The sequence below is a fragment of the Porites lutea genome, chromosome 9 (assembly GCF_958299795.1).
Source record: "Porites lutea chromosome 9, jaPorLute2.1, whole genome shotgun sequence".
Lineage (NCBI taxonomy): Eukaryota > Metazoa > Cnidaria > Anthozoa > Scleractinia > Poritidae > Porites > Porites lutea.
Genome location: NC_133209.1, coordinates 12,780,266 through 12,804,018, shown reverse-complemented (window position 1 = coordinate 12,804,018; position 23,753 = coordinate 12,780,266). Strand labels below are relative to the sequence as shown.

At 39.7% G+C, this 23,753-nt stretch overlaps 3 protein-coding genes across 6 annotated transcripts in view; 2 read left to right on the top strand and 1 right to left on the bottom strand.

Moving 5' to 3' along the window:
- The window catches only part of LOC140947941 (uncharacterized), a 39,024-nt gene extending 29,902 nt beyond the window's left edge, over positions 1-9,122 (top strand). The window contains exon 4 of the mRNA XM_073397171.1: positions 7,963-9,122. Within this exon, the coding sequence (XP_073253272.1) occupies positions 7,963-8,120 (158 nt within the window). The 3' untranslated portion in view covers positions 8,121-9,122. The remainder of the gene's footprint in view (positions 1-7,962) is intronic.
- A 750-nt stretch (positions 9,123-9,872) lies between these two features.
- The window catches only part of LOC140947939 (uncharacterized), a 49,545-nt gene continuing 35,664 nt past the window's right edge, over positions 9,873-23,753 (top strand). For all 3 annotated transcript variants that reach the window (XM_073397168.1, XM_073397169.1, XM_073397166.1), the window contains exons 1-2: positions 9,873-9,983; positions 12,555-12,684. In XM_073397168.1, coding sequence (XP_073253269.1) covers positions 12,627-12,684 — 58 coding nt within the window. In that variant the 5' untranslated portion in view covers positions 9,873-9,983; positions 12,555-12,626. The remainder of the gene's footprint in view (positions 9,984-12,554; positions 12,685-23,753) is intronic.
- LOC140947940 (uncharacterized) lies at positions 16,108-18,720 on the bottom strand. Of its 2 annotated transcripts, none has more exons than XM_073397170.1 (2): positions 18,601-18,720; positions 16,108-18,208 (listed from the first exon to the last, which is right to left on the bottom strand). In XM_073397170.1, exons 1-2 carry the CDS (start codon positions 18,612-18,614, stop codon positions 17,176-17,178), a joined length of 1,047 nt encoding a protein of 348 aa, XP_073253271.1. In that variant the 5' UTR covers positions 18,615-18,720; the 3' UTR covers positions 16,108-17,175. The 2 variants fall into 2 exon arrangements, 1 of the variants encoding a protein (XP_073253271.1); XR_012167011.1 differs by having other exon boundaries at positions 18,144-18,208; positions 18,550-18,720.

The window sequence follows — 23,753 nt, the reverse complement described above, 5'->3', positions numbered from 1 at the left end:
ATGTCGGGGTTACAGATATTACATGTCCTCCCTCCTCTACGTTCTTTAGACAAATGGCGCCACTTGAGGCATCCCCAGCAAAGTGCATTGGCTTGAGCATGCCTTTTTCTTTCGGTAAGGGTTTTTTTTGGAAACTTAACACAAAGATCCAGTTCGTGATTCTCCTTACAGAAGAGACAGATGACGCATTTCGTGTTGCTTGTGCTGGTTGTCGCAGCAGCAGTTTTCTTTTCCTCAGACAAGCCAGTTGCGAGGGTTCCAGCATTAAAGTGTCCCTCGTCGCGTGGATTAAAATTAGTTCTTCTAGGGTTACTCTTGTTGGTTTCAACTGCCTTTAGCGCTTGTAAGGAAGTTACTGGGTTGCGCGATATCGTTGCTTCTCTCTTAAGAAATTTGCAGAATTCTGCGAAGGGAGAGTAGCCATTCTTCACCACTCCTTCCTTCGATAATGGAATTTCGTCGTCCTCCTCTAATTGATCTGCAATAAACCTATTGGTCGACAATCCTGCTTCATCTCGTCACCAAATAGCTTGGCAGCTTTCTGATCATCTTTTGTTTTTTTTTTTCTGGTCGTTGAGCATATTAAGATACTCAACACTGTTCATTGCCATGAGACAATGCTGAAGGAAGTTTGTTAATTTCCTTTAACTATGACCATCGTTTGGTAGGACCTTGGGCCAGTTATTGATTCTCTTACGGTACTGACGCTGTTTAGGGAAAGAATACCACTTACGGATTCTCGCGACGTATATTTGCCCAGATAACATAGTAGCTCAGATGGATCTTTAGTCTTCCTTTCGATTAAGGTTTCAAACGACTTTTTCCACATAGGGTTAATTAGGGTGTCTCCGGAAAACACCTCCGGCTCTGGACGAGGAAGAGACGATCTTGCCTCTGGGTCAGCAATTCTGCGAGTCTTTTAATCAAAACTTCTCCCGGCGTACTGACAGTGGCGGAGACTTCGGAATGCAGTCCAGTTTTTCGTCAGCGCGAGGTTTCCTTGGTATTTCCTGTGGCGACGTGGATCCAGTAGTGCAAGGCACAGCATAAGATTTAGACTCCCAGAAGAAGGGGGGGGGGGGGGGCTCTCTCGTCGTATTAACCTCCACATCTACATAACTAGCAGAAGTTGTGGTGGTTCCTGGTAATAGGGAACTGGATGCTGTGTTTTGAAGAACACAGTTAAGCTGAGACTGAAGATATTTTTTCAACTGCTCTTCACGACAATCACCGTTCAAGTGACTGTCATCTTCATAGTGTTCTGCTATCTTGCTTATACCATCCAGTTCTGCTTTCGTGGCAGCTAATTATTTCATCATTTGTATTTTTTTACTTCGTCTTCTTGCCTTTTCAGAGCTGCAGACTCCTTGCTCTCCACGTCGTGATAGTTTTGTTCAGCCTGAAGTCAAGGTGCCTTAGCGGCCATCTCAGCCCTCCTTTGAAGTGACGAGCTAAATTCCACAGATGACCTTGGGCGTCTGTTGTTTGCTTCTTGATGTATAAATTGAGCTTCGGCCATCCTTTTGAGTTTGAAGTGCGGAAATCCTTTCATTTTACAGCTACGGCCCCTCGTGATTTTTGTGACTCAAAGCATCATAATGACTGTTAAGTGCTAATCTCTGTTCAGCTTCTTCGAATTCCAAGGTATCATACAACACTTCGTAAGTGCTTGCAAAATCATCCATACGCACTCCTAACTTTCCTGGTTCCCTCTGCAAAGGAGATAATTCCATTGCATCTATGGTCAGAAGGTGGTGAATTTTGTTAACTTGCTTCTTACATCCCTCACGTGAGATTTCAAAGTCTCTTCGTAATATCTGGCGACGGTATTCTTTCATCTTCCCTGTTGGCAGCTTTGGCGACTGCTCATCCGAACAGCTTCAAGCGTGACTCTCTCATTTAAGGGTGGACCTATCCCGCTGAGGTTAAAGTCTTCAGGGTTTTCGCTGGTGCCGACATTGTCAGTGAGAGTATACGCGGCTGTGTCTCTGTTTGCATCGGTATTCTGGACGCTCATCACGTGTGAAGAGCATAGTTTTTACTATTACGGCGATAGGTTGATAACTGAGTTTGATCAACAACGGATGAACATAATAAAGGATTTATTGATGATCCAACACGTAAAACTGAAATACATAATACATTATGGTAGATTATACTAAATAACTCGCGAAAAATGTAAAGAAAAGAAAGCATTCCGATAGGAGGCAGTGATTGCAATTTTTCATCTTTATACGCCTCTAATGTCTTCCAAAAGGAAAGGCAGATCTAGTACAGCATCTCACTCTTCTAATCAGTCACCTGAAGAGAAAAGAAGCAAAAATAGTGAAACGGACGAAGTGTTTGAAGCGCTGGAGATGGCGGAGGACGTCGGTCTGAAACTGCAGCGTGTGCTGGATAAATTAGAAAAACTCGATAAGATAGAAGGGCATCTTAACGAGGTCTCTGCCAGTCTTGCTAGCGTTGAGGAAAGTATCCAGTTCAATGAAGACGACATTTTAGACCTGAAGAAGGAGTCAAATGAGTCAAAGTTTGAAATAAATGATCTTCGAAAGCAGTTATTGAAATGTAGAAACCTATTCAGGAAGAGAAAATGTTAGTCTTTGGGATTGACGAGGTAGTACCGGCATCTGAAGTTGACTCCCCACCCGAGGATACAAGAGATTTATTGTTCAAATTCCTAGAAAACAAGCTTCGTATTGAAAACCCTCGGGGTAGAATCGAGTTCCAAAGAGTCCCTCGTTTGGGAAAGCCTAACAACAGCAGTAACAAACTTCGCCCAATTATCGCACGTTTCTTACGATATTCGGACAAGGAAATGGTGATGGATCAAGCCCGCAAGGAGTTAAAGAGGCAAGATGACAAACAATTTTCTGTGTTTGACGATATACCAAAAAAACTTTATGAAATAAGGAAAAGTCAGATGAAAAAGTTCAAGGAAGCCAGAGGCAAAGGCTACACAGTATACTTCAGCAAAGCGAAACCAGATAAGTTATTTGCTAATGGTAAATTTATTCCTGTAAATGCTCCGTTGACAGGTTTTGTTTAGGCACGAACACCGGTCTCTACACATTTCCAGAGATAAAAATGTACATGCAAATATAATACTCTCATTGGAGCTTTTCTTTCACTCTGCTCTCAAATATTCATGTATTTGCATACAATATCCTCGTAATCTGTTGTAGGCGTTAAGTATATTCACTTTAAAACTTTGTTTCCGAATCACTGTCTATAAATCTGAACTAGTCTCTTGCTTTCGTACACAAACATGTAATCTCAAACAACTTTACTTAGTTCCATTCCAGAGCGTATCGTTCGTGATAGTTATGTTGCTGCTCTTTTAATTGTTTGTATCATTATTAAGTGGTTGTATTCTATTATTTTTGTTTTCGTGGTTATTTTCCTTTCATTTTCGGTTATTCAAAGCTATCGCAGCATGTCAATGAAGTATTTCTTTGAATGTCAGATTGCTGTAAATGTGTTGATAAATTTTTCCCGCAAATGAGGTCCTACTCATTCTGGTTATATGGGGCATAATGACGAGTTCAATCTTTTGTCGTTAAATGTTCGTGGGATTCGCACTTTTGAAAAGCGGAAAGCTGTTTTTAGTTGGCTTGTAAATTCCGGTGCCGACATATTTTTCCTGCAAGAAACATACAGCACTGGAGATATTGAAAATATCTGGAGAAAACAATGGAAAGGCGAAATGTTCTTCTTGCATGGCAGTAATCATAGCAGAGGTGTTCTAGTACTTATAAGGGATAATTTAGATTTCAAAATAAATTCTACCAAGGTAGATTCTCAAGGTCGCTACTCTTTTCTGGAGGCTTACATTCAAGATTCGCCTTACTTTCTTTTAAACATTTACGCTCCAAAGAAGTGTAGTAAAACAATCTCTCTTCTTCAAAGACGTATCGGATATTCTAAAAGGTGCAAGAGTGGAACAAGATCACCCATTTATAGTCGGTGGGAACTTCAATATCATTCTTGACCACGTTTAGATGGGCAGGGCGGTAATAGTAAAAGGAAAGACTCCGGAAAAATTGTTGAAGACATGTACGCTGAGCTTGATTTAGTGGATATCTGGCGCATAAGAAACCCCACGAATACACGTTTTATTTGGCGTCAAAAGAAACCAATCATACAAAGGCGCTTAGATTATTGGCTCGTAAGCGATATTAGTTTACAAGATGACATAGATTCAGTTGACATTAAAACGTCAATTAAGTCAGACCATTCAGCAATAACGCTCTCTAAATGGTTTAAATGGTCTCTCTCTAAATGGTTTAGATTATCTTGAAAAAGGACCTAACTTCTGGAAATTTAATTCAAACCTAGTAACTGATTCGGCTTATTGTGAACTTCTAACCACTGAGTATGCCAATTGGCTAGAGGAATTCAAAGAAGTACAAGATAAACGTGTCTTATGGGATTTAATTAAATACAAATTAGACAGCAAACAATCAGATACAGCAAAACTAAAGCCCGCGAAAGAAGAGTAAAACTACAAAACCTAGAGGAAGATTTAAAGGAATGTACGGAAAAATACGATTCCTATCCAAATACAAAAAATCTGGAGGAACTCGAGTGTCTTTAGAATATGATACTATATATGATTACATTACACAAGGTGCGATCAACTTGGTACGAATTCGGCGAGAGAAATAACGGAAAGTCTTTAACAGGGAAGGAAAGTTAACCACAGCCCCTAAACAAATAATGAATGAGTTAGAAACATTTTATTCTGACCTTTATGATGGTTGTACATGTGCAGACATGGGGTCTTTTTCCTCACTTGTAAGTGATCTCAATGAAATTCGCTCTTTAGTAGAGGAGAAGAAAAACGCTTTTGAAGGCAAATACGGAGGGATACGGAGAGTGTTACAATGCTTTGCAGACCTTCCAAAAGAATAAATCACCCGGAAACGACGGCTTAACCTTTGAATTTTACCTTACTTTTTGGCCCGTGTTTGGAAGTTTGTTGGTGGAAAGTCTAAATTGAAGTACGGGGAGCTTTCAAATTCACAGAAACAGGTAGTTATAGCTTTAGTTGAAAAACAGGAAAGCACGAAAGGCAAATAAAGAATTGGCGTCCAATATCTCTTATTAATGTAGATGCAAAAATAGCGTCCAAGACCTTGGCCAAGCGGTTGGAAAATGTGCTACCCGAAATAAGTCACTTTGATCAGAGGGCCTTTGTCAAGGGGAGAAATATTTTTGATGCCATCTGAACAATTGACGATGTGATTGAGCATACGATGAACAGGGATACATCGGGGATCTTAGTGGCCATAGATTTTGAGAAAGCTTTTGTTTCCCTCAATTTTAATTTATTACATTTAAGTTTGGTCCTTCTTTCATTCAGTGGGTACGAGACTTGTATAATAAGGACTCCAGCTGTGTTATGAATAATGGTTTTACTTCAGTACCTTTTTCTCTAAGTAGAGGTGTAAGGCAGGGGGATCCTCTTTCTCCCTATCTTTTCATATTAGCTTTGGAGATCTTAGCTATTAAGATAAGAGACGATAATAATATTCAAGGTATTAGGATAGGGGAAAAAATTGTTAAACTCACTCTTTTTGCGGATAATACGACCTACTTCATTAAAAACATTAGGTCTTACTCAATCCTATTCGAAACCCTGCGGGCTTTCGGAGCGTTTTCAGGGTTAAAAGTAAGTAAGGATGCCTAGTAGAAACACATTTATGGTTAGTGAATGCTGACCATGTACTAGCCATTTGACTATTAAGTTCAAACGTTAAGTTTGAGCCTTGGTAAAGCTGATGGTCATCAGCATAAGCAGACAGTTGTGAATTTACACCAGAGTAGAGCAGATCATTTTGCTACACTTTCCACACTAATGGCCCCAGGGAGGATCCTTGCGGGTAGCCTCGATTAACTGCACCCCATTCACTTGTGCAGTTGCCAACTCTTGTCCTATTTTCTCTGTTTCTAAAGTAGGATCGCATTAGCATCAGAGAAGAATCGGATAGGCCATACGTTTCAGCTTTGCTAGTAGAAGCTTTGGGTGTGAGAAAAACATCTGCTTATGTCCTGAAACCGTGCCGAGAAACAAGCAGTATCATATGTATATTGGTATCATTGTACTGATTGTCTGTTTGTATGTCGTGTTGGAAGGTTGATGGTACTATAGTGCATAAGTTATAGTAGGGACAAATGAGATTTTGGTATCTAAAGATTTCATTGCTTTAAAGGTCAATCAAGGGCACTTTAAGACGGCCAACTTGGTTCTTCTCAATTTATTTGTGTCTTATTACAGCTAAATGTGTTTAAAAGAGAAACGCAAACGCTTTCACATGCACGATGAGACTGGAGATCTCGTGCCTTGCTGTTGACTGTAATAATAGCAACTTGAATGCGTTAAGACCTATTTAGTCGCTTGGCTCTATAATTACCAAGACGCTATGGAGCGTTAACTTCGGCGTCGTGGTTGTCGATTTATTGTGAATGCGCAGGAATAGTAAGAAATGATATTTTTTTCGGATACTCCTCCATGCAAATACCCTTACTTTTCTCCTTTTGTTTTAAAGAAGTCTTAACTTCGTCACCGGAAGTCTGCTAGGTGCATGACCCCGTGGCTGCAATCCAATTCGATTATAATTTCTGTTATAAATAAACTGCGCACGACGTATCAATAAGTTTCCTGTAAGCCCAAATAACTAATCGTCGCACGCCGACGTCTCGGAGTTCTGCAGCAAAACATTAACTTGCTGCTTGCCCAAACCTACAAATCAACCATGTTTTACTTTTCTGCTACAATCTCGTCTCTGCGATCTAATGGGGCAAAGATAAGTAGCTATAAACTGAAGGGCGAGCAAAAAAAAAAAATTTTGTCTTCCTCAGGTAAACGAAACAACTCGAGGTGATCTCGCCTTCCGCCTAAAATATTTGTTGTAGCCGAAAGAACTAGCAGTGACCTTGCGATATCTTCAACCAGAAACATGCTTCTGGTCCAACTTATTTCGGTGTCACTACGTAAAATGCCCAAAACAGGCCGAAAAGTAACAAACTTGCGTGCCCAATCTTTAACCGTACCTCGTGCATAACTTATGGTTCTTTTTCACATCTCAAATTACGTTCCGTCGCAGAGGCGCAATCGGCTAATCCCTCAATTTATAGTCTCATCTGATCCTACGGGTCACACGTTAGCCGGTTTAAGCCCTGGGCAAGCCAGAAATAATAATTATTTCTTCTTTATTTTTTCCGAAAGTAATAAATGTTTCTTCCTGATAATTATTTCTTTCCCCTGTAAGAATAAATCAAAGAACTCGGAGATATCTCGAACTAATTCCGAAGCAACTTCGGGACCTCCGGATGCAACTCTGAAACCTTCCTGAGCGGGGCGAATCCTTTAATTCGCGCTCCGCCGAAGTAATAAACTTGAAGCAGTAAGTCTTCAGAATTTCTGTCAGAAACAGAAAACCGTGAAATAACACCTGACTTACTTCAAGAATGTTTACGTGATGCAATAAGAGAAAAGATCAGGACACCCAAACAAGCCACTAAACCACGAACTAGGTAACCTGGGTGCTCATAGGGTTACCCTAGCACTCGCTTATTTCTTTACAAGGCAAGTAGGGCTAACCTGGCACTAGGGTAACCTTACCAAAGCTTTGCCATGGATAATTTGCTCACCCACTATGGATAACTCGCTCGATTCTCGGTAACGGTACTCAATTCTTGCAGTAATTGTGAATGAAGATATGAATCAAGAATTGAGACTCGCAAGTGGCCACTCTCAATACACGTAAAGCTAATCATTATTAGCTTAAGAGCCTAGGTGATAACATATACAGATAAAAAGCTTCCTACTGTGTTAATAAGAGCATGGCCTTGGCTGCTAAACCAAGTTCGTTACCGCAGTACTGTAACGTTAACTCAGTATCCCAAATATATCAGTGGTGGTGTCATTATTAATATTTTAAAACATTAATTCAACAGTCAGCCACTGTAAAACCTTCAGTGAAACAAACTATCCAAACTGCACTTCATTTCCTGGTCCACCGTTAGAAATGCAAGTTATGAGTTATCTATATAAGGAAAAACCTGTTGTTCAAGTAACATGGGAAGCACCAAATACAGGTTTGTGCAAAGAATGAATTATTCACTAGTTATTTTACATTAGCAGTCATCATTATATTTGTTGGCTGTGTTTTCACTAGGCCGGGTAACTAGCTAACGGGGGTTGTTTACAAACCGCCTTTTACTAGTTAAACTTGAAAACTGTTTTCACATTGAAATTTAACCCGCAATCTAAACCGCTAACTCAGAGGATTCAAATTGCGAAAGCGCATCATAATCAAAAATGGCTGGGGAGGAAGCGCTTGTGATGATTTCTCTTGTGATTATGCTCGCCGTATTTTTGCGAAGGAAAAGGAGTTATACTCAGCGAATGGGGCTTATGTCCTTACAAATGAGGAGGGTCCGACGAAATGTTTTTATTCTGTTATGCAATCCAACAACGAAACAACATTCAGCGCTGTAAGCGCAAGACTATGTGGGTTTATCCAAGACTACAGTTCTGGTTTAAGGACCTGGCCGAAGAACCGGAAAAATCCAACGGGGTCGATGGGATTGTGAATGGAAAGAAATAATCGTTGGAATCGTTTGCCTTGTTGAAGTTCTCAAGCTCGACCACGCGGCGATTGTCTGGCGAATAATATTACCAGATTATTTGGCAGGCGTCTGTCACTACGCGCGACCCTATTGGCTGCGGTATTTATCAGGACAAGTTATACCATCTCGCGAGGTAGTATAACTCTGGGAGAATTTCCGTTCGTCAAGACGAGAAAATCCATTGTTTTTGGTTGTGAAAACAGCTTACATTTTTAACTAGCTAAAAACAAGACGAGGTGTTTTCACTGTATTTCCGGCCTTTTGCAGCTTTATCTAGCCAAAATTGTCCTGGTGAAAACACATCCGTTGACTTTACTACCTCAAATACAGTTTGGTAAAAATAATGTTAGTTATGCTCTTAGTCGTACCAAAAGACAGAGCTCCTATGGTAGGAGAAAGAACTTAACAATAACACTGAAAACAAAATAATTAAGTTTAAACTACACGGTAAGGAAATTCATCTGTCAAGAAGTAAAATCATTATTAAGGTTGATTATTCTTATCAAGGATTTTTTTATAGTGGGAAGGTCAGATAGTTTATCTAGCTAGTTTACAGGCACTCTACTGAAATAATTAGAGACAAATAATCTAAATAGAACATAACAGGGTTATTAATAAACCCCAACTGGTAGGAGGCAACCAGTTGGTTATCTACAAGCGTAGTCGGGGTTTTGAACTCGTGACAACCAGAACAAATCCAGCAAGTGGCCAGTGCCGCTGAGCCGGACTTGAACCCGGGACCGCTGCTTTGCGAGTAGACGTGCTGACCACGCTGTCGTAACCCATGGTTTATGTGCACCACTATCGGGGGAATTTCAACATTGCGTCATCTTAAATGGCCGAGAGACGTTTTTATACTCAATTGGCAATAGCTTACAGATTAGGTAGAAGTACTCTTAGTTTTTCGGTAGATACTTGCCCGTTGGTATACAAGATGACTTAGCAAGCAATGGTTTGTGAGCTAATACTGGTTGTATCATTTATTATTACTAGAGGCAATAATATATACTTAAAAAAAGTGGTGACCCCCAAAGAATGTTTGGCATTTATTTTAGTTTAAGCGGCTTCTTTAATTTTTACAATTTTTTCTAGCAACAGAATGTCGATTAATTTTTCATATTAAAAAGAAATTCATATCTTTAGAAAATTGCCCAATCCTTATAAATAGGATAAATAAACTGTTAATTTTCATGCACTATTCATTATCATTTTACATTAGTACCAGTTGACTGTTTGTCTTTTTTTAATAATTTAAAGGCCGTCATGATTTGTGGGGATATCACGTGTATCTTGTTGGCAAAAACGGGCATGCTGGTCATTACCACTGTATCCAAATAAACTCTAAGGTAAATAAAACATTTATTATCAATCTTCTTACAGAGAAAGGTCAATTGACTCCTGAGTTTAATCGGGGACAGTCTTCTAGGCATGTTTAAATACGAATACCTCTTAGCCTTTTCGGTAACTGTCTGGCTAACCCCGACGTTTCTTCTCTTTCAAGAATAAACGTCGTCGCCAATGAGTTGCCTGCTTTTTGTTTTTGGGTCTTCATTTTTTTATGACCTGTTTTCTTTTGAGGTGTATAAAAAATAAGTTTTAAACGAACTGCCAAACTAAAGCATATGATACAGTTGGCATTTGCAGGCTTAAAAACACATACTGAAAAGTTTTTAACATCAGTCTGATTGTATACTATCAGAACTGTGAACTCAGACGGTAGTATTTGAACCTTTGAAATTCTAAGACGCTTGCTTCTAGTTGAACATTTTTCGGTGAGCAACAAGACTCTGCAAAACTCAGGCTCCTTTAATGTTGAAACGCTCATTTTCACATCACTCTTTTACAGTGTTGACGTGACCTTGATCCTCTCTAAGTTGTGATTTACACATTACCCCTTTCCGTACCTTAGTGTGCCCGCCCATACGGCTAACCGGGGGATAGTATATCTTAGGGTTCGTTCCTTCGGTATGATCTGGATCAGGATTTATACCCAATATCTTTGGATCATGTGCATTAAAGATACCCGATGATTCTTTGTTTAGATGGGATTTAGCAGTTCCTTTGATGCACCATGATCCGAGCGATCTTGCATCGTAAATCCTGATACAGATCATCCCCAAGGAACGCACCTTTAGAGACGGGAGATGTTAGTCAACTTGGAATGCAATCAGCATCCATCGTCCGTCTATATGGCACCTCGTCGGTTTTTCGTATCGTCCGACGACGGCTGACAATTGGCTGTTTTTATACTAGAGGACGTATTATCCGTCAAGATGGATAATGCGTCTATGGTCGTTTTTATACTACGGATGTATTATCCGCCTGTACGAACTTTAGTTCGTCTGGTTATGCGTCTCAAGTATAAAGACCGGCACAAGACGCATTATTCGTCTGGATGAACTTTCCTTCGAAATACGTCTTGAACGACAAACTACGAAAGGTAGTTTGCCTTGACGCATAATGCGTCTTGTACCCGTCTTTATAGTGGTGACGCATAACCAGAGGAACTACAAAATGTTTGCTTAAGTTCGTCCAGACGGATAATGCGTCATTAGTATAAAAACGCCCATAATTATTGTCATTCTGGGGTCAGGGACTCTCGAATTTGGAGCCTACTAATAACAAACCTTTTCTACACCGAGTGATCGATTGCGTGTCGGAGTTCCTGCAAAAAATCATTCTCCTCCTATCCACAAAGTAGTCGGATTCAACAATGAGGGAGGAGAAAGGGAAAGAGTCACAGCTTCCGTTGAGCTTTTCAACAAAATTTGAGAGAGGTGATTCAAACTATTCGAGGCAGCTTAACAGTTACAGGCAAATGGTGTCATGTAATTGAGTAAAATAAGTAAGTATCCACTGTAAAAGCTTTAAGAATTGGATAAGCCATGAGAATTATGTCAGCCAGACTTTATTCAAGTCTGTCATTTTGTACCAGAGTGCACAGTATCTAATACACTCACGAATTAACTTTGTTTGTATGTGGTCATGTTTTTTTTAGTAGTAGATTTCTTCTTTTCTAATTTATCGGAGCCTGTAATTAACAACACCTTGCACAAGCGACTAAGTAGGCCTGTTTAATCGGCTACATATGATATTGCTATTAAGACTGCAAGTTTTAGACGATTAGGTCTTAAAATTGTCAAACCAAATACTTCCCTGCGAGCAGAGGCTACATTTTCGAAGTGTGAGCTGGCGTGCGAAAAGTAGCCTCTGCCGACAACCGTTCAATTTTCTATCGTGCATGCGGGAAATTCGTTACGCCACTCGCAAGCAAAATTAATCGTCAGGTCTGTCGTCAAATGGCGCGAGTTTCGCAACAAGTATGATCTGCTACACAAGACTCACGCAATGCTCTAAACCGGTCAAGAACAGGAAAAAACCCTTTTTTAAACCTATTCGTCCACATTTCTGGACGGATTTGAATGGTTGTCGGCAGTGGCTACTTTTGCACGACAGCTCACACAGCGAAAATGTAGCCTCTGCTCGCGGGGTAAAGAAATACCGTATCTTAACGACAGTAATGCAGCATGTTTTGCAAAGAAGCGCAAGCCAAAAGAAATACTACCAGAATTTAAAAGTACTAGGTAATTAATCGGTAAAAACTGCATGTCTTTGTTTGACCTCTTTAGACAATGATTTCTCAAACTCATAATAATTTATGAAGGAAAACAAGGAAATCACTACCGTAACCGGGGTCACTGGAATATCGGATCTTAATAAACATACAATTTTGCGAACTATAGCTTCTAATTTCTTCCATTGCGTCAAATTTCTTCAACCAACTTCTTTGTACCTGGTTATTGGATGAAACACTGTATGTCTTGTTTGATAAATTGTTTGAAACCAGTGTTTAAGATGTCCTGTGATCAATTATGTGACTCCCAGTATTTTTAATATGTGGCAACATCTGATTTTAGACTGATCGGCTTCACTGGATATTTATTGAACGCATTCTGTATGGAGCAGCTTATCAGGTTATTGTACAGAGTATGCCAGCATATCATAGAAATGATGGAAATGCTGTTTCTAAGGATGTAACAGTTCCAGGTAATGTAGAAAAAAATAGAATTTTTTGGCTTCCGCTGTATGTGGATCAGCGACTTCTTTACTTGTAAAAAGAAATTGGCTGGAAAAATCATAGGCGTACGGGCAATTTTTTGCTAGGGGAGGCGGTAAACCATTTGCCCAAAAAATTTTCGCAAGTTGCCCAAATTTTTACGAAACAGTAGAAACGAAACGAGGGCCATACGATGCAATAATGTAGGCCGTACTGGCATATGAAGGTGGCTCGATGCTATGACAGTTTTTCAGGGTCAATACCTCCCAATTTTGAGAATAACTACGTCGCCATAGACAAACATTTGGAAAAATTGCTACCATAGTTTTATTAGACAAAGTATGCCAAGCCAAATGTAGCAATATTCAATATTTATAAATGCATTCAATTTAATACCTTTTTTTGCTATTTGCTTACTTCTATTTAATTTAATCCTCAATTTTCATTCAATTCAATCCCCAATCATTCAATTTAATAACTGATATTTATTCAATTTAATCTACTAAAAGTCATTCAATCTGAACACTGATACTTATTCAATCCAATCCTTCCGTATTCGTTCAATTTAAAATATACATATATTTTTAATTTGATCACTGATGTCTATTCAATTTATTCAACCGCATCTTATTCAGTTCGAATGTTCGCACTCATTCATTTAATCTCGGGGACTGGGACGAGTGAAAACAAACGCGCGGTACTGGGTAATTCTTCCCGCTCTTTGAAGTCGACCATCTTGGTTACACTATGGACGAAGAGAAATTAAAGAAGGCGGCTGGCCTTCTTAAAGAGGCATCTGATATGTTGCTGACTGTGGAAACTCAACATCTACTAATTCTGGAACGGATTCAAGTGATTCGAGTACAATGAGACCGGCAATAACAACGCCGATCGCCGAAACCCTTGCAAGGGCAAGATCAATGATGAACACAAGCTCGAGTCGCTGTCTTTACAGAAGACTCAACAGAAATGAGAGGCTGAGAGCGACAGCAGAGTCAGCGACGAAAAACAAGACGGCGAAAAAGACCAAGAACATCGAGAAAAGGCCATTTGAATTTGCTCTTCTAAGGGCAATTTCCGAAGAAAGCGATGAAGAGGATGAAGTTGAAACATTGAAAAAAGAGAAGATTGTGGAAAGAGGTATGGTGGTACTTAATGAGGATGATAGCGAATTGTGTGTGCGTGGAAAAATAGTTTCATCCCTCAAATCGGAATACGGTTTACTAGGACCAAATGACTTCGACTTTGTTAAAGTAACCCAGAAGAAAATATCAGTGTTAAGACTAGCTGAGGGAACTGAGTACAATTACAGTGTCGTAAAGAAACTAGCCGGACAAGGGCTTCTCTACATTCGCATGAAGAAAGCATACAACTTTGTTTTAAACGAATCAGAGTCAGGGCAAGAGCAGTCTGATTGGCTTGATGAAGATTTACTTGAGTCTCAGAGGCCAGCTCAAAGACCCACCAGTACCACTACATGTCATGATCAGACAGGGGAGTTCACTGGTACACGTACAAGTACAAATACCAGTACCCAACACACGCAAGAGTCGACAATTACCACTGATCCTGAAAGAGATAAGTCCCTGACATGCCAAATAGAGAAGAAGAACAGTGAGTTCTTTTACAAGATTATCAGTGAATTTCCATCAGCAAGCATAACAGAGCCAACTGAAATGTTAAGATACTTGCAGAGCAAAATTGTACGAGGCCGACCCTTGGATGTTATAGATGATGCCACAGAGCACGTAGGAGACACTAACTTTATGGCAGTTGACCGTGACAATGTCTTGGAAACAACCTTTGATGAACTACGATCAGTGGAAGATCCAAGAATTACCTTCCAAGTAGAGTTTTATGGTGAGCAGGCTGAAGATATTGGAGGTCCAAGAAAAGAGTGGATCAGGCCTTTCAACCAACAGATCAAGGCAAAATATTTTGACCATGGACTTAAGGAACACTTAGCAGAGGATTACTATTTTGTAGGGCAGATGGCTGCAATTGCCCTTTTACAGAATGGGCAGGCACCAAGGTATTTTTCTGAAGAACTGTTGAATGACATTCTTGTTAGTGATGAATTAGCAAGTTCAAAGTGTGTTTTGAAGCTTCGGCAAGGACTAGATACTCTTGGAATTCACATGTTTGCCCGAAAGTTCCCAATGTTCCTTTACCTGCTTAGACCACCCCAAAACAATGCCAAATTGACAGTTCCACTTATCCTTCATCTCCTTAAACCCACGTTCTCTGAGGAAGGCTCTAACAGTCTAAAGTATGAGAAAGCTGTTTATAGTAAGTTTGTCAAGTACCTGCGAGATGTGGCAAGTGGGCGTAGAGTGACCACATTGGAAAACATCTTGGAATTTGTCACAGGAGCAAGTGAAGAGCCACTGTTGGGGTTTACCCAACAACCAAGCATTCATTTTATGGTTCCCTATGTGCCCGCAAAAGAGACCACAGAAGACAACATCAGTGAAGAACAGGTAAACAATAGTATGTAAGTGATGACTATTGTGTTAGCCACTCCAAGCTTATGGGTGGTGTCACCAGACCTGCAAATGTCATCACCAAGCCTTTTTTTGAATTGTAAATTATAGTTATGAAGTTTCAAAGCAGATTAGCAGTAAAAGTATTTTGAAAAATTAGTGCAACAAATTTTGAGCACAAAGGAGTCTTATTTTCCATGGTCTGTGCTCGTATCAACCACAGAAATGACATTGAAACGTTCAAAACTTTGTGGAATCCTATGGTGTGATTATACTGTAGCCAGTATAGAGGCAGCCTAAAAATGGCTACAATGGCTTCACGTTAAAAAAACACTTTCTCTGGTACAAAATTAATATTTATCTGCCACACCCCTGGTTATGGCTCAAAAAGGTCCTGTTTAGTAGTCCGGGACAACTAGATTTTCATACTTGCCCTATTGGCAAGGGACTGGCAAGTCACCTTCTAACTAAATCGTAACCTCAAGCACTCATTCAATGACCTCAAGCTAGCAAAATGTGAGAACGGCTTCTTCAAACAACAAGCTGGAATTCAAGTTTTTTGAAGTGCTGCTACATGTATTACTGTTTGTTTTCCAGTACATGTATATGAGATTTTTGATTGCTCAACAGTCATTTTCACTCTGTTATTTTTTCCAGGGTACACAAAAGAAAAGGATCACTACTGATTTCTTGCCTAAGGCCCATACTTGTTCTAATACTTTACATTTACCAAGAGGAACCCCAAACCTCCCTCTGCCAGCAGATGGAGAATTGTTCAAACTTTATGACTATGCTTTCAAGAATGCATATTTTGGGGTTGTCTAACAAGGTCCCTGACAATAAGTTTTTTTGATAGTATTCCTGTTCAGGCAGGATTACACTTCAATATGTTAAACCCAAGCAGCTCACAAATTTGATTATTATTATTGAACAATTAGATGCACCTACAGTACATCGGTTTATTAGTTTTTGCAAATTTAAAGTGACTAGCATCAAAACTCAACTCTGTCGTTTTTGAACTTCCCTACTTTTCCCCACTGGTTTTTTATTCAACGTTTCCAAGTTTTCTTCAAGGTTATGAAGAACATGCTTAAAAAGGGTTCTCGTTGATCTTAGAATTAATTATAATGAATAAAACTTCTTTAAGAGAAGTAGATATTATTGTGATTTGAAAAACCTTACTGGAAATAGTTTTACTTCCGATTAAGCAAGGTTACTTTTAATTGGCAGCAAGTGATTGGAAAATATGTATTCAAACATTTTAAGCTTACATGTATTAACAGTTGGTACCATCATTTCACATTTAAAGTTATTCATGAAAATTGATGGAAATATGAAATAAGAAAAGAAACCACTGAAAAGTTGATATTTTAATGATGAACCATTTCACCCCCAGAGTGAATGATGGAGTCTTTTGATGTGGCTCTACCTTTTGAGCCTGTGTACAAAATCCTGACCATTGAAATGAAACCTCTTTTGCAGTACTTTCACAAAGTACAGTTTGTTTTCAGATTTTTACAAAATATATTGTAGAATTTTGTGCAATTTGGATCTAGTTGGCCACTTCTGGGAGTGAAAGGGTTGAATTTAATATTAATGTTAATGTTACTGTTGTCGCAAAACTTTGAACATGCACTAGTAATATGATACTGTTATGAACTTAAGTAGCCAAAAATTAAATAAGCTGGCTGACTGTTAATTTCTGACCTTGAAAATATTGATCAACGTTGGACTGAGGATCACTTTCTTCAATAAAAAGTGTTGAATAATTTAAATACCAGAGTTTTTTTGTGTATATACATTCACTGTTTACAGGAAGTCATTACGACTCCTGAAGGAGGATCATGAGTTGTACACTGATATTTAGAAATTTCCATAATCCAATTCGTGCCCCTCCCTGCTTCCCAGGTTAACATTTGGGCATTGGCATTTTGTACATCACTCATGATGACAGTGAGAACAAGTCAATAACATTGTTCAGTGGCAATACTGTCTTCTTCAGTGTTCTTGCTCTAACTTATGAACTATAATTTCAAGAGCTTTAACATAAATGTCCACACCAAAACTAGAAGACTCCTGTAAAGGATCAACAGCAGTAGTTAAATAGGCCACCAGTTCATCAGTGTTGTTGCTTGGTAGCTGGGCAGGAAACACTTCAACATTGTTGTTGGATTCTTCAGTTGGTATCGGTGCTTCAGGATCTTCTCCATAAAATGTCATATCTTCAGGCTCAACGTCATTACTGCCATTAGCAAGAGGATTGCATGGATGCATCATCCCATTCAACCACATTTGATTTGGTGACCAACTGTGCTCTGTTTGGACAGGATGGTCATTGAAAGAGACCATCCATTCAGATAAAGCATTGTTTATTCTTGCCAAATAGACATACTGTAAAGTAAACATGTGAATAGGGTTTTCAACATCCAAAACTCCAGTTTGCTCCATTGCATAGAATATGTAGTAAAATACATGGCAAATACATCTGAAAACATCTCTCCATAATCTCTCAATTCTCTGATTTCTTGTGGATGACCCAGCAATGAAACTACCCCGACCTTCTCCCCGAACAGCTACCATTGCATCACATACAGCAGTGTTCTCCGCACCATAATCTACCCTGATGCGAGAGGGCCATAACCCACCATCTCGTTCCACAGCACTTTCAAAGAGACCAAGAACTGTTGAAGCAAGATTATTTGTGCTGCGATGAAGGAAAATAATTCTTCTTGAATAACCATCGATGCATCCGTGTATTATAAAGCCCCAGCGAATCAAAGAGTGATGACCATCTAAATGCCATAACGAGTTTGGCCACGGGACAAAATACACTCTCCTTGACACTAATGCACCCCACCTCAATGCGGTGTTCCTTGGATCTACCCTGTTTAAACTCTCTCTGATCCTCCTTCTCTGTATGGTATATCCCAATGCTCTGAAGTATCCACGGAGGTAGGATTCTCCTGTGGTTGACCCATGGCGTGCAATGTAGTCACGAATGATATCGTCGATTTCTTCATCAGTGATGCTACTGAAGAGAAAGAGATTTTCAAGTTCAAATAAACGAACTCGACGCATAATTGTCCAGCGCGACACTTTAAATATACTAGCAATCTTTTGCCATGTAAATCTCAGCCCTCTCAACTCTTCGAGTACCTCAGGCGGAATGTGAACCCGTGGTCTACCTGGGCCTTCAGTCTTGACCAATAGACTAGGGAATGTTATTACTTGCGAGGTATAAGATGCCGTGCTTCCAAAATGATGAACGAACTTTTCAAGTAGTTCAGAAAACACCACTCTTAAATCGCCTAACAGTTTCAGATCAGTTTCGTCTGTGACTATCCTCGCCAATTGAGCTAGTAATCATCTTACCGTTCTCTCTAGGAGATCGAAATGGGTTGAAATACGATGTTCACCGCTTACATTTGAGTTCTCATCAAGAAGTTCCTCCGTCCTGTTTAAGACATGCTCAAAGAAACTCTCGATTGCTAAATCATCACAAACATCGATCATGTCTTCCGATTCCGCCATCTTTTTTGCGGGAAGAGTGTTACCCAGTACCACGCGTTTATTTTTACTTGTCCCAGTCCCCGAGATTAAATGAATGAGTGCGAACATTGAACGAATATGGGCTGATTGAATTGAATGAACGTATATCGTTCGAACTGAATAAAATGCGGTTGAATAAATTGAATAGACATCAGTGATCAAATTAAAAATATATGTATATTTTAAATTGAACGAATACGGAATGATTGGATTGAATAAGTATGAGTGTTCAGATTGAATGACTTTTAGTAGATTAAATTGAATAAATATCAGTTATTAAATTGAATGATTGGGGATTGAATTGAATGAAAATTGAGGATTAAATTAAATAGAAGTAAGCAAATAGCAAAAAAAGGTATTAAATTGAATGCATTTATAAATATTGAATATTGCTACATTTGGCTTGGCATAATAAAGATAAAAATTTATCATGAGCAGGGTTTTAATGACATCGGCGTTGTCATAGCAACGAAATGAAGCCATTGTCTATTTTACCTACAGCAATATTTCTCGGCACTGGGAACAGTTCCTACAAAATTGTTCACGGGAGCTTTTTCTCCAATAGTCGCCTCGGTGTTCGTGAAGTTAAAAAGGAATCTATAGGAGTGTTATTGGGATATTTTGGGATGAAGTTTTTATCGTTATAAATATGGTTTAAAAAATCTTGATGTTTGGCCATTATTTGTAGAAAACGAAGCTCTTTTGACATGCAATTTGACCTCATGGTAGCCTCAATCTTTTTAAAAACGTGTGTAAAAGATATGATCATCGAGATAGCTCTTGCCGATTGCTAGAGACAAGGATTTCATTAGCATGTATCGAGGCGCTCTTGTTAGCGGTTTTGTAAACATTTCGGTCTACTTTAATAAATTATTGCTTGGTAGATTTTTAAACAAATTTAATATTCTTTTCGTAATTCGAGCGGAGTACTAGTCAGCCACTTCTTCATTTTCACACCCACTGTTGCCACCCACTGCAGTCCCCCTCGCCCCTCCGGCCCGTACGTCTATGGGAAAAATGTATACATACAGACAACTCTCAAGGACATGAAGACATCAATTAGTCTTTCTGGCTCATTGTAATGGTAAAAGACATGATCTTCATATTGCAAAAAGGTCAGTGGGAATTATAATTAGTTATTGCAGATTGGAAAAGTGGGTTTGACTTGTCTAAGGCCCGGTTCAGACGCCGCTCCACTCATGTGCCGAACCAAACTGTTGAATTAAGTGCGGCAAAAGAGCGCTGTACCGACGTTTGCGGTAACAATCAAACTTTATGAAGTAATTTTTCATATCTTATTGGTTGGTGTATTGAACGGCTTGGAAACTAAAATTTGATAGCATTTTGTTTTGAATGAGGGTATGGGCATGACTTTCAATAGAACGTGCCTAGCGAGTGTTAAAATCGCATCCAGTCTGAGGATTAATGAAAGAGGCGAAATTTTATATATTTAGGCATGACAAAATTCAAGGGACCATTGGTACTTAGAAATAGCATCTCATAGGCATGGAAAAAATGGATTCATTGCCTCGCAGCCCAAAGTTGACCTAGCTAAACTTAGGTCCCAGATATCTCGCCCGGCTGATGATTCATTCCCAGTTTTCGCTCGTCCAGTTTGGCATATCGGGCATGCCGATCGTGAAGCCAGTTGGGTTTGGCATGCCCAGCATGACTGATTTTGATGTTCGCTCCAGCACCATATCATGAGATTCACACAATCGCCAAATATATCTTAGGGGAGCATAAATTACGGGTTTCATGCCTAGCAATAAATGTAGATTTTAACCAAAAAAAGTTATGTTTGTCATAATGAATGTCACGGGATCGACTGGCAAAACTGAAGACAGAAGTTCTTGAACAAGCTTTATTTATTGAAAAAGCACAACAAAACAACATTCATGCAAAAAAAACCAGAATACTTCACTTGTATTCAAAGATCAATTAATCCTTATGTTTCAAACCGACAACATTTCTGGGTCCAGCTTACCAGGTCGTTCAAGTCGGTACGAGAGTACGTTCGGATTTGGTGAATTTGGACTGCCTTCTCAGATAGATTTTGCTTATATTTTCAGTGCGCTTCTTGTCGGGTCTGCGAATCTCGCAAATCTGTTTTACTCCTTGCTGACGGTAGTCCTTTCAGCAACGTCATCTGCTTAATCCGAAGATAACCCTAGTACGCACAGGTACCAGGCGAAATCGGCCTAATTTCCAGCGAAGGGTTCTCGGATTACGATGAATCTATCCATTTTTGTTGTTGCGTGGCAGTTGTGGTGTCACGATGTCGTGATGTCTCTTCGCACTTGTTTGTTTTTTCTTTTTTCCTGCGGTATTGAGATGTTGGTGAATCCTGGACAAGAAATGGATTCTGCGAGGGACTTTAAGTACAAATTTGGTATTAATTTGGTAATGAGAAAGCCTGAATATGGAACAAATCCCGTGAATTATCCTTTTGGCATTCACTTTATCTTACTGTTGAGCATGCTTCGAACTCTCAGGCATAAGTGGTTGTCAGCTTGTTCACTTCGGATTGTTTCTCTTTGTCCGTCGTCTAGTCTTCTTCTGCTGTTAAGAAGAGTACAGAAAACTTAATAAATGTAGAAACCAACAATAAAATAGTCAGATCTAATTTTGCAGCTTGAGCATAATTATTTTTTGCACCTTCGGTCATATTTTTCTGTTCTGGGTACTGATAAGCTTACTTTGCCACCGGCGGCCCAGACTCTGTAGAAGTTCGTTAGACTTTGAATTTATTTATTTTTGACAAAAATAGAAATAAAAATGACTCTCCTTGCGTTTTTGTTTTGTTATTCACTGTCTCTTTGCCTCTGGAGCCATTTGGAAGCCGTTTTAACGACGTTTAAGATTTTGAGTTGTACTGACAATAAGAAACATGGAAAGGCTTCCTATATTTCTCTCCGAACTCCCACAGAGTCTGGGCCGCCTGTGACTTTGCGAACTGGAGGTGATCTCAATTTTGCTGCATCGTTTGACTGTTGTTTGAAAGACAATCATACGGATATTACAATCACTTTGGAGACAAAATTAAATATCCTTAAATCAAATACCAAAAAAGATTTAGATTTCTACAATCCCCCAATAGGTCGTTTACACGATGACGCTCTGTTGTTACTACGACCGGAATCCTTCAGGGTTTTGCTTTCTTGTGCAAATTAGAGCTTTTGTTATTTAAACCTCGCTGGGATTACCAAATTTATGAAAATGAAAGGAATAGCAGTGACGTCATCCTGTAAATGACCTCTAACCGGTACATCAAAAGATAAGCACGACGGTCTGTTTAGTTTATTTTAGCCGGGCTTAAGAGCTTCAGGGCATGCCAGAGACTGATTTTGGTATGCCAGAGAATTTGGCATGCCTGGCATGCCAGAGATTTTGGCCTGCGGGGGCATGCTGGGTATGAATTTCTTACTAGAACCTAGGCTTCTCGTGGCGCGGATGAGAAGGTCTCGGAACCTCAAAATATGCTTACAGCGCCTGCAAATTTCTGTTGCATGCCAATTTAAATTCAAAAACACTCTAAGGCCATCCCCTCTATCACCGGTGAGCAAATTATTGACGATAGGCATGGGAGAAATCCTTGCATGCTAACCAAAATTGGAAACGTAGTAGAAATGTCCTCAGGGACTGAGTCATGCCCTATAGTCCATGAGCTAGGACCGAAAATTTAAGATTTTGGTACCACTTTGAGGGACTATAAATTATGTCTTACACATTGTCGCAAGGAAGCATGTCTATAGATACTAAAAAACACTGATGGACGTCCATGCGTTGTAGCTTAAGGCGAAAGTGGATGTGCTTTTAATAACCTTCCAGACGAGGCTTGAGGCTTGTTGTCTCATTTTGCTTCCCGAATCCCACTTCACTTATAAAGTACGATTATGTATATTTTCCTAAGAAAAAAGTCCTTCTAATTTTTTTCTCACTTTAAGAGGTTAATAAGGAAGGAAAACTTTGAAAGCATACGCACGAGACCAATAACATTGTCGTACATAATTACGCCTCACTATCAGAAAATCATTCTTTTCTTAATTGGGTAACTAAAGAGTGTTTAATTGCTATCTTAGCTAAATTCAACTTTATTGTGCGGGTGAGCTACCTTCCTGCAAGTCCGTGCTACTTCTAGGAGCTATACCACAAGTTCATCCTCGGCATCTGAGCTATCCTCTGAATCACAATCCTGATCCGCAGAGTTACTTTCTTGCCAATTATTGCAGTCTTGCAGCTTGCATGTGATGGTGCATTTCAAACCATTGGCAAGGCACTGACACTTTGGAAACTTGCAATCTGAGGAACACCTGCAAGATAAAAACTCCGTGATGACATCTAGGGTTGGCGATACTGTCATGCAGCAAATTGCTAGCTTCCCATCTTCATAGCACCGCCCATGGCCACTTGGGTTGGGGATACTGGGACACTCTTCACGAGCACGGCGCCACACTCCAGCCTGGTAGTTTGCACCTGGTAGTTAGACTGGACATGAAGAGGCAATCTTCTCAAGAGGGAAGCTGTCCTGACTCGACCTCTACTTTCTTTGTGCAGAATAATTGATACCTTAAGCTTATTTAGGTAGCGTTTGGACATCTAGCAGCATATAACTTACAAGTAAACTCCTGGAACACGTTGAAGAGGTCTCTTAGCACTGACAATTCTTCACCTAGCTGAGTAAATGCATCTTGGTACTTCGTGTTCTTTTGCATAAGCGTGAAAGCACTGATCTTCCCTTTTCCTTCAAAAGCGCTTACAGTGTCACAGCCTGTGAACGAATGCAATCCAGGAAGTGCGCTGCACGGTTTTTTGACTAAAGGCTGCAGCAACCTTCTGCACATCAACAAATTTTTCGCTGGTTTGGGTGCCACCCGTAATGTACACCTGACAAGCAAACTCACGGACAAATGAAAGTGACTTGATGAACACATCTGTGTCTTGAGATGCGATGATGATGGCAGTGGACTCCTCTTCTGCATGTTTTGCATGTAGAAACATGCCAGTGTCTGCTTCCTCTTGTGTGC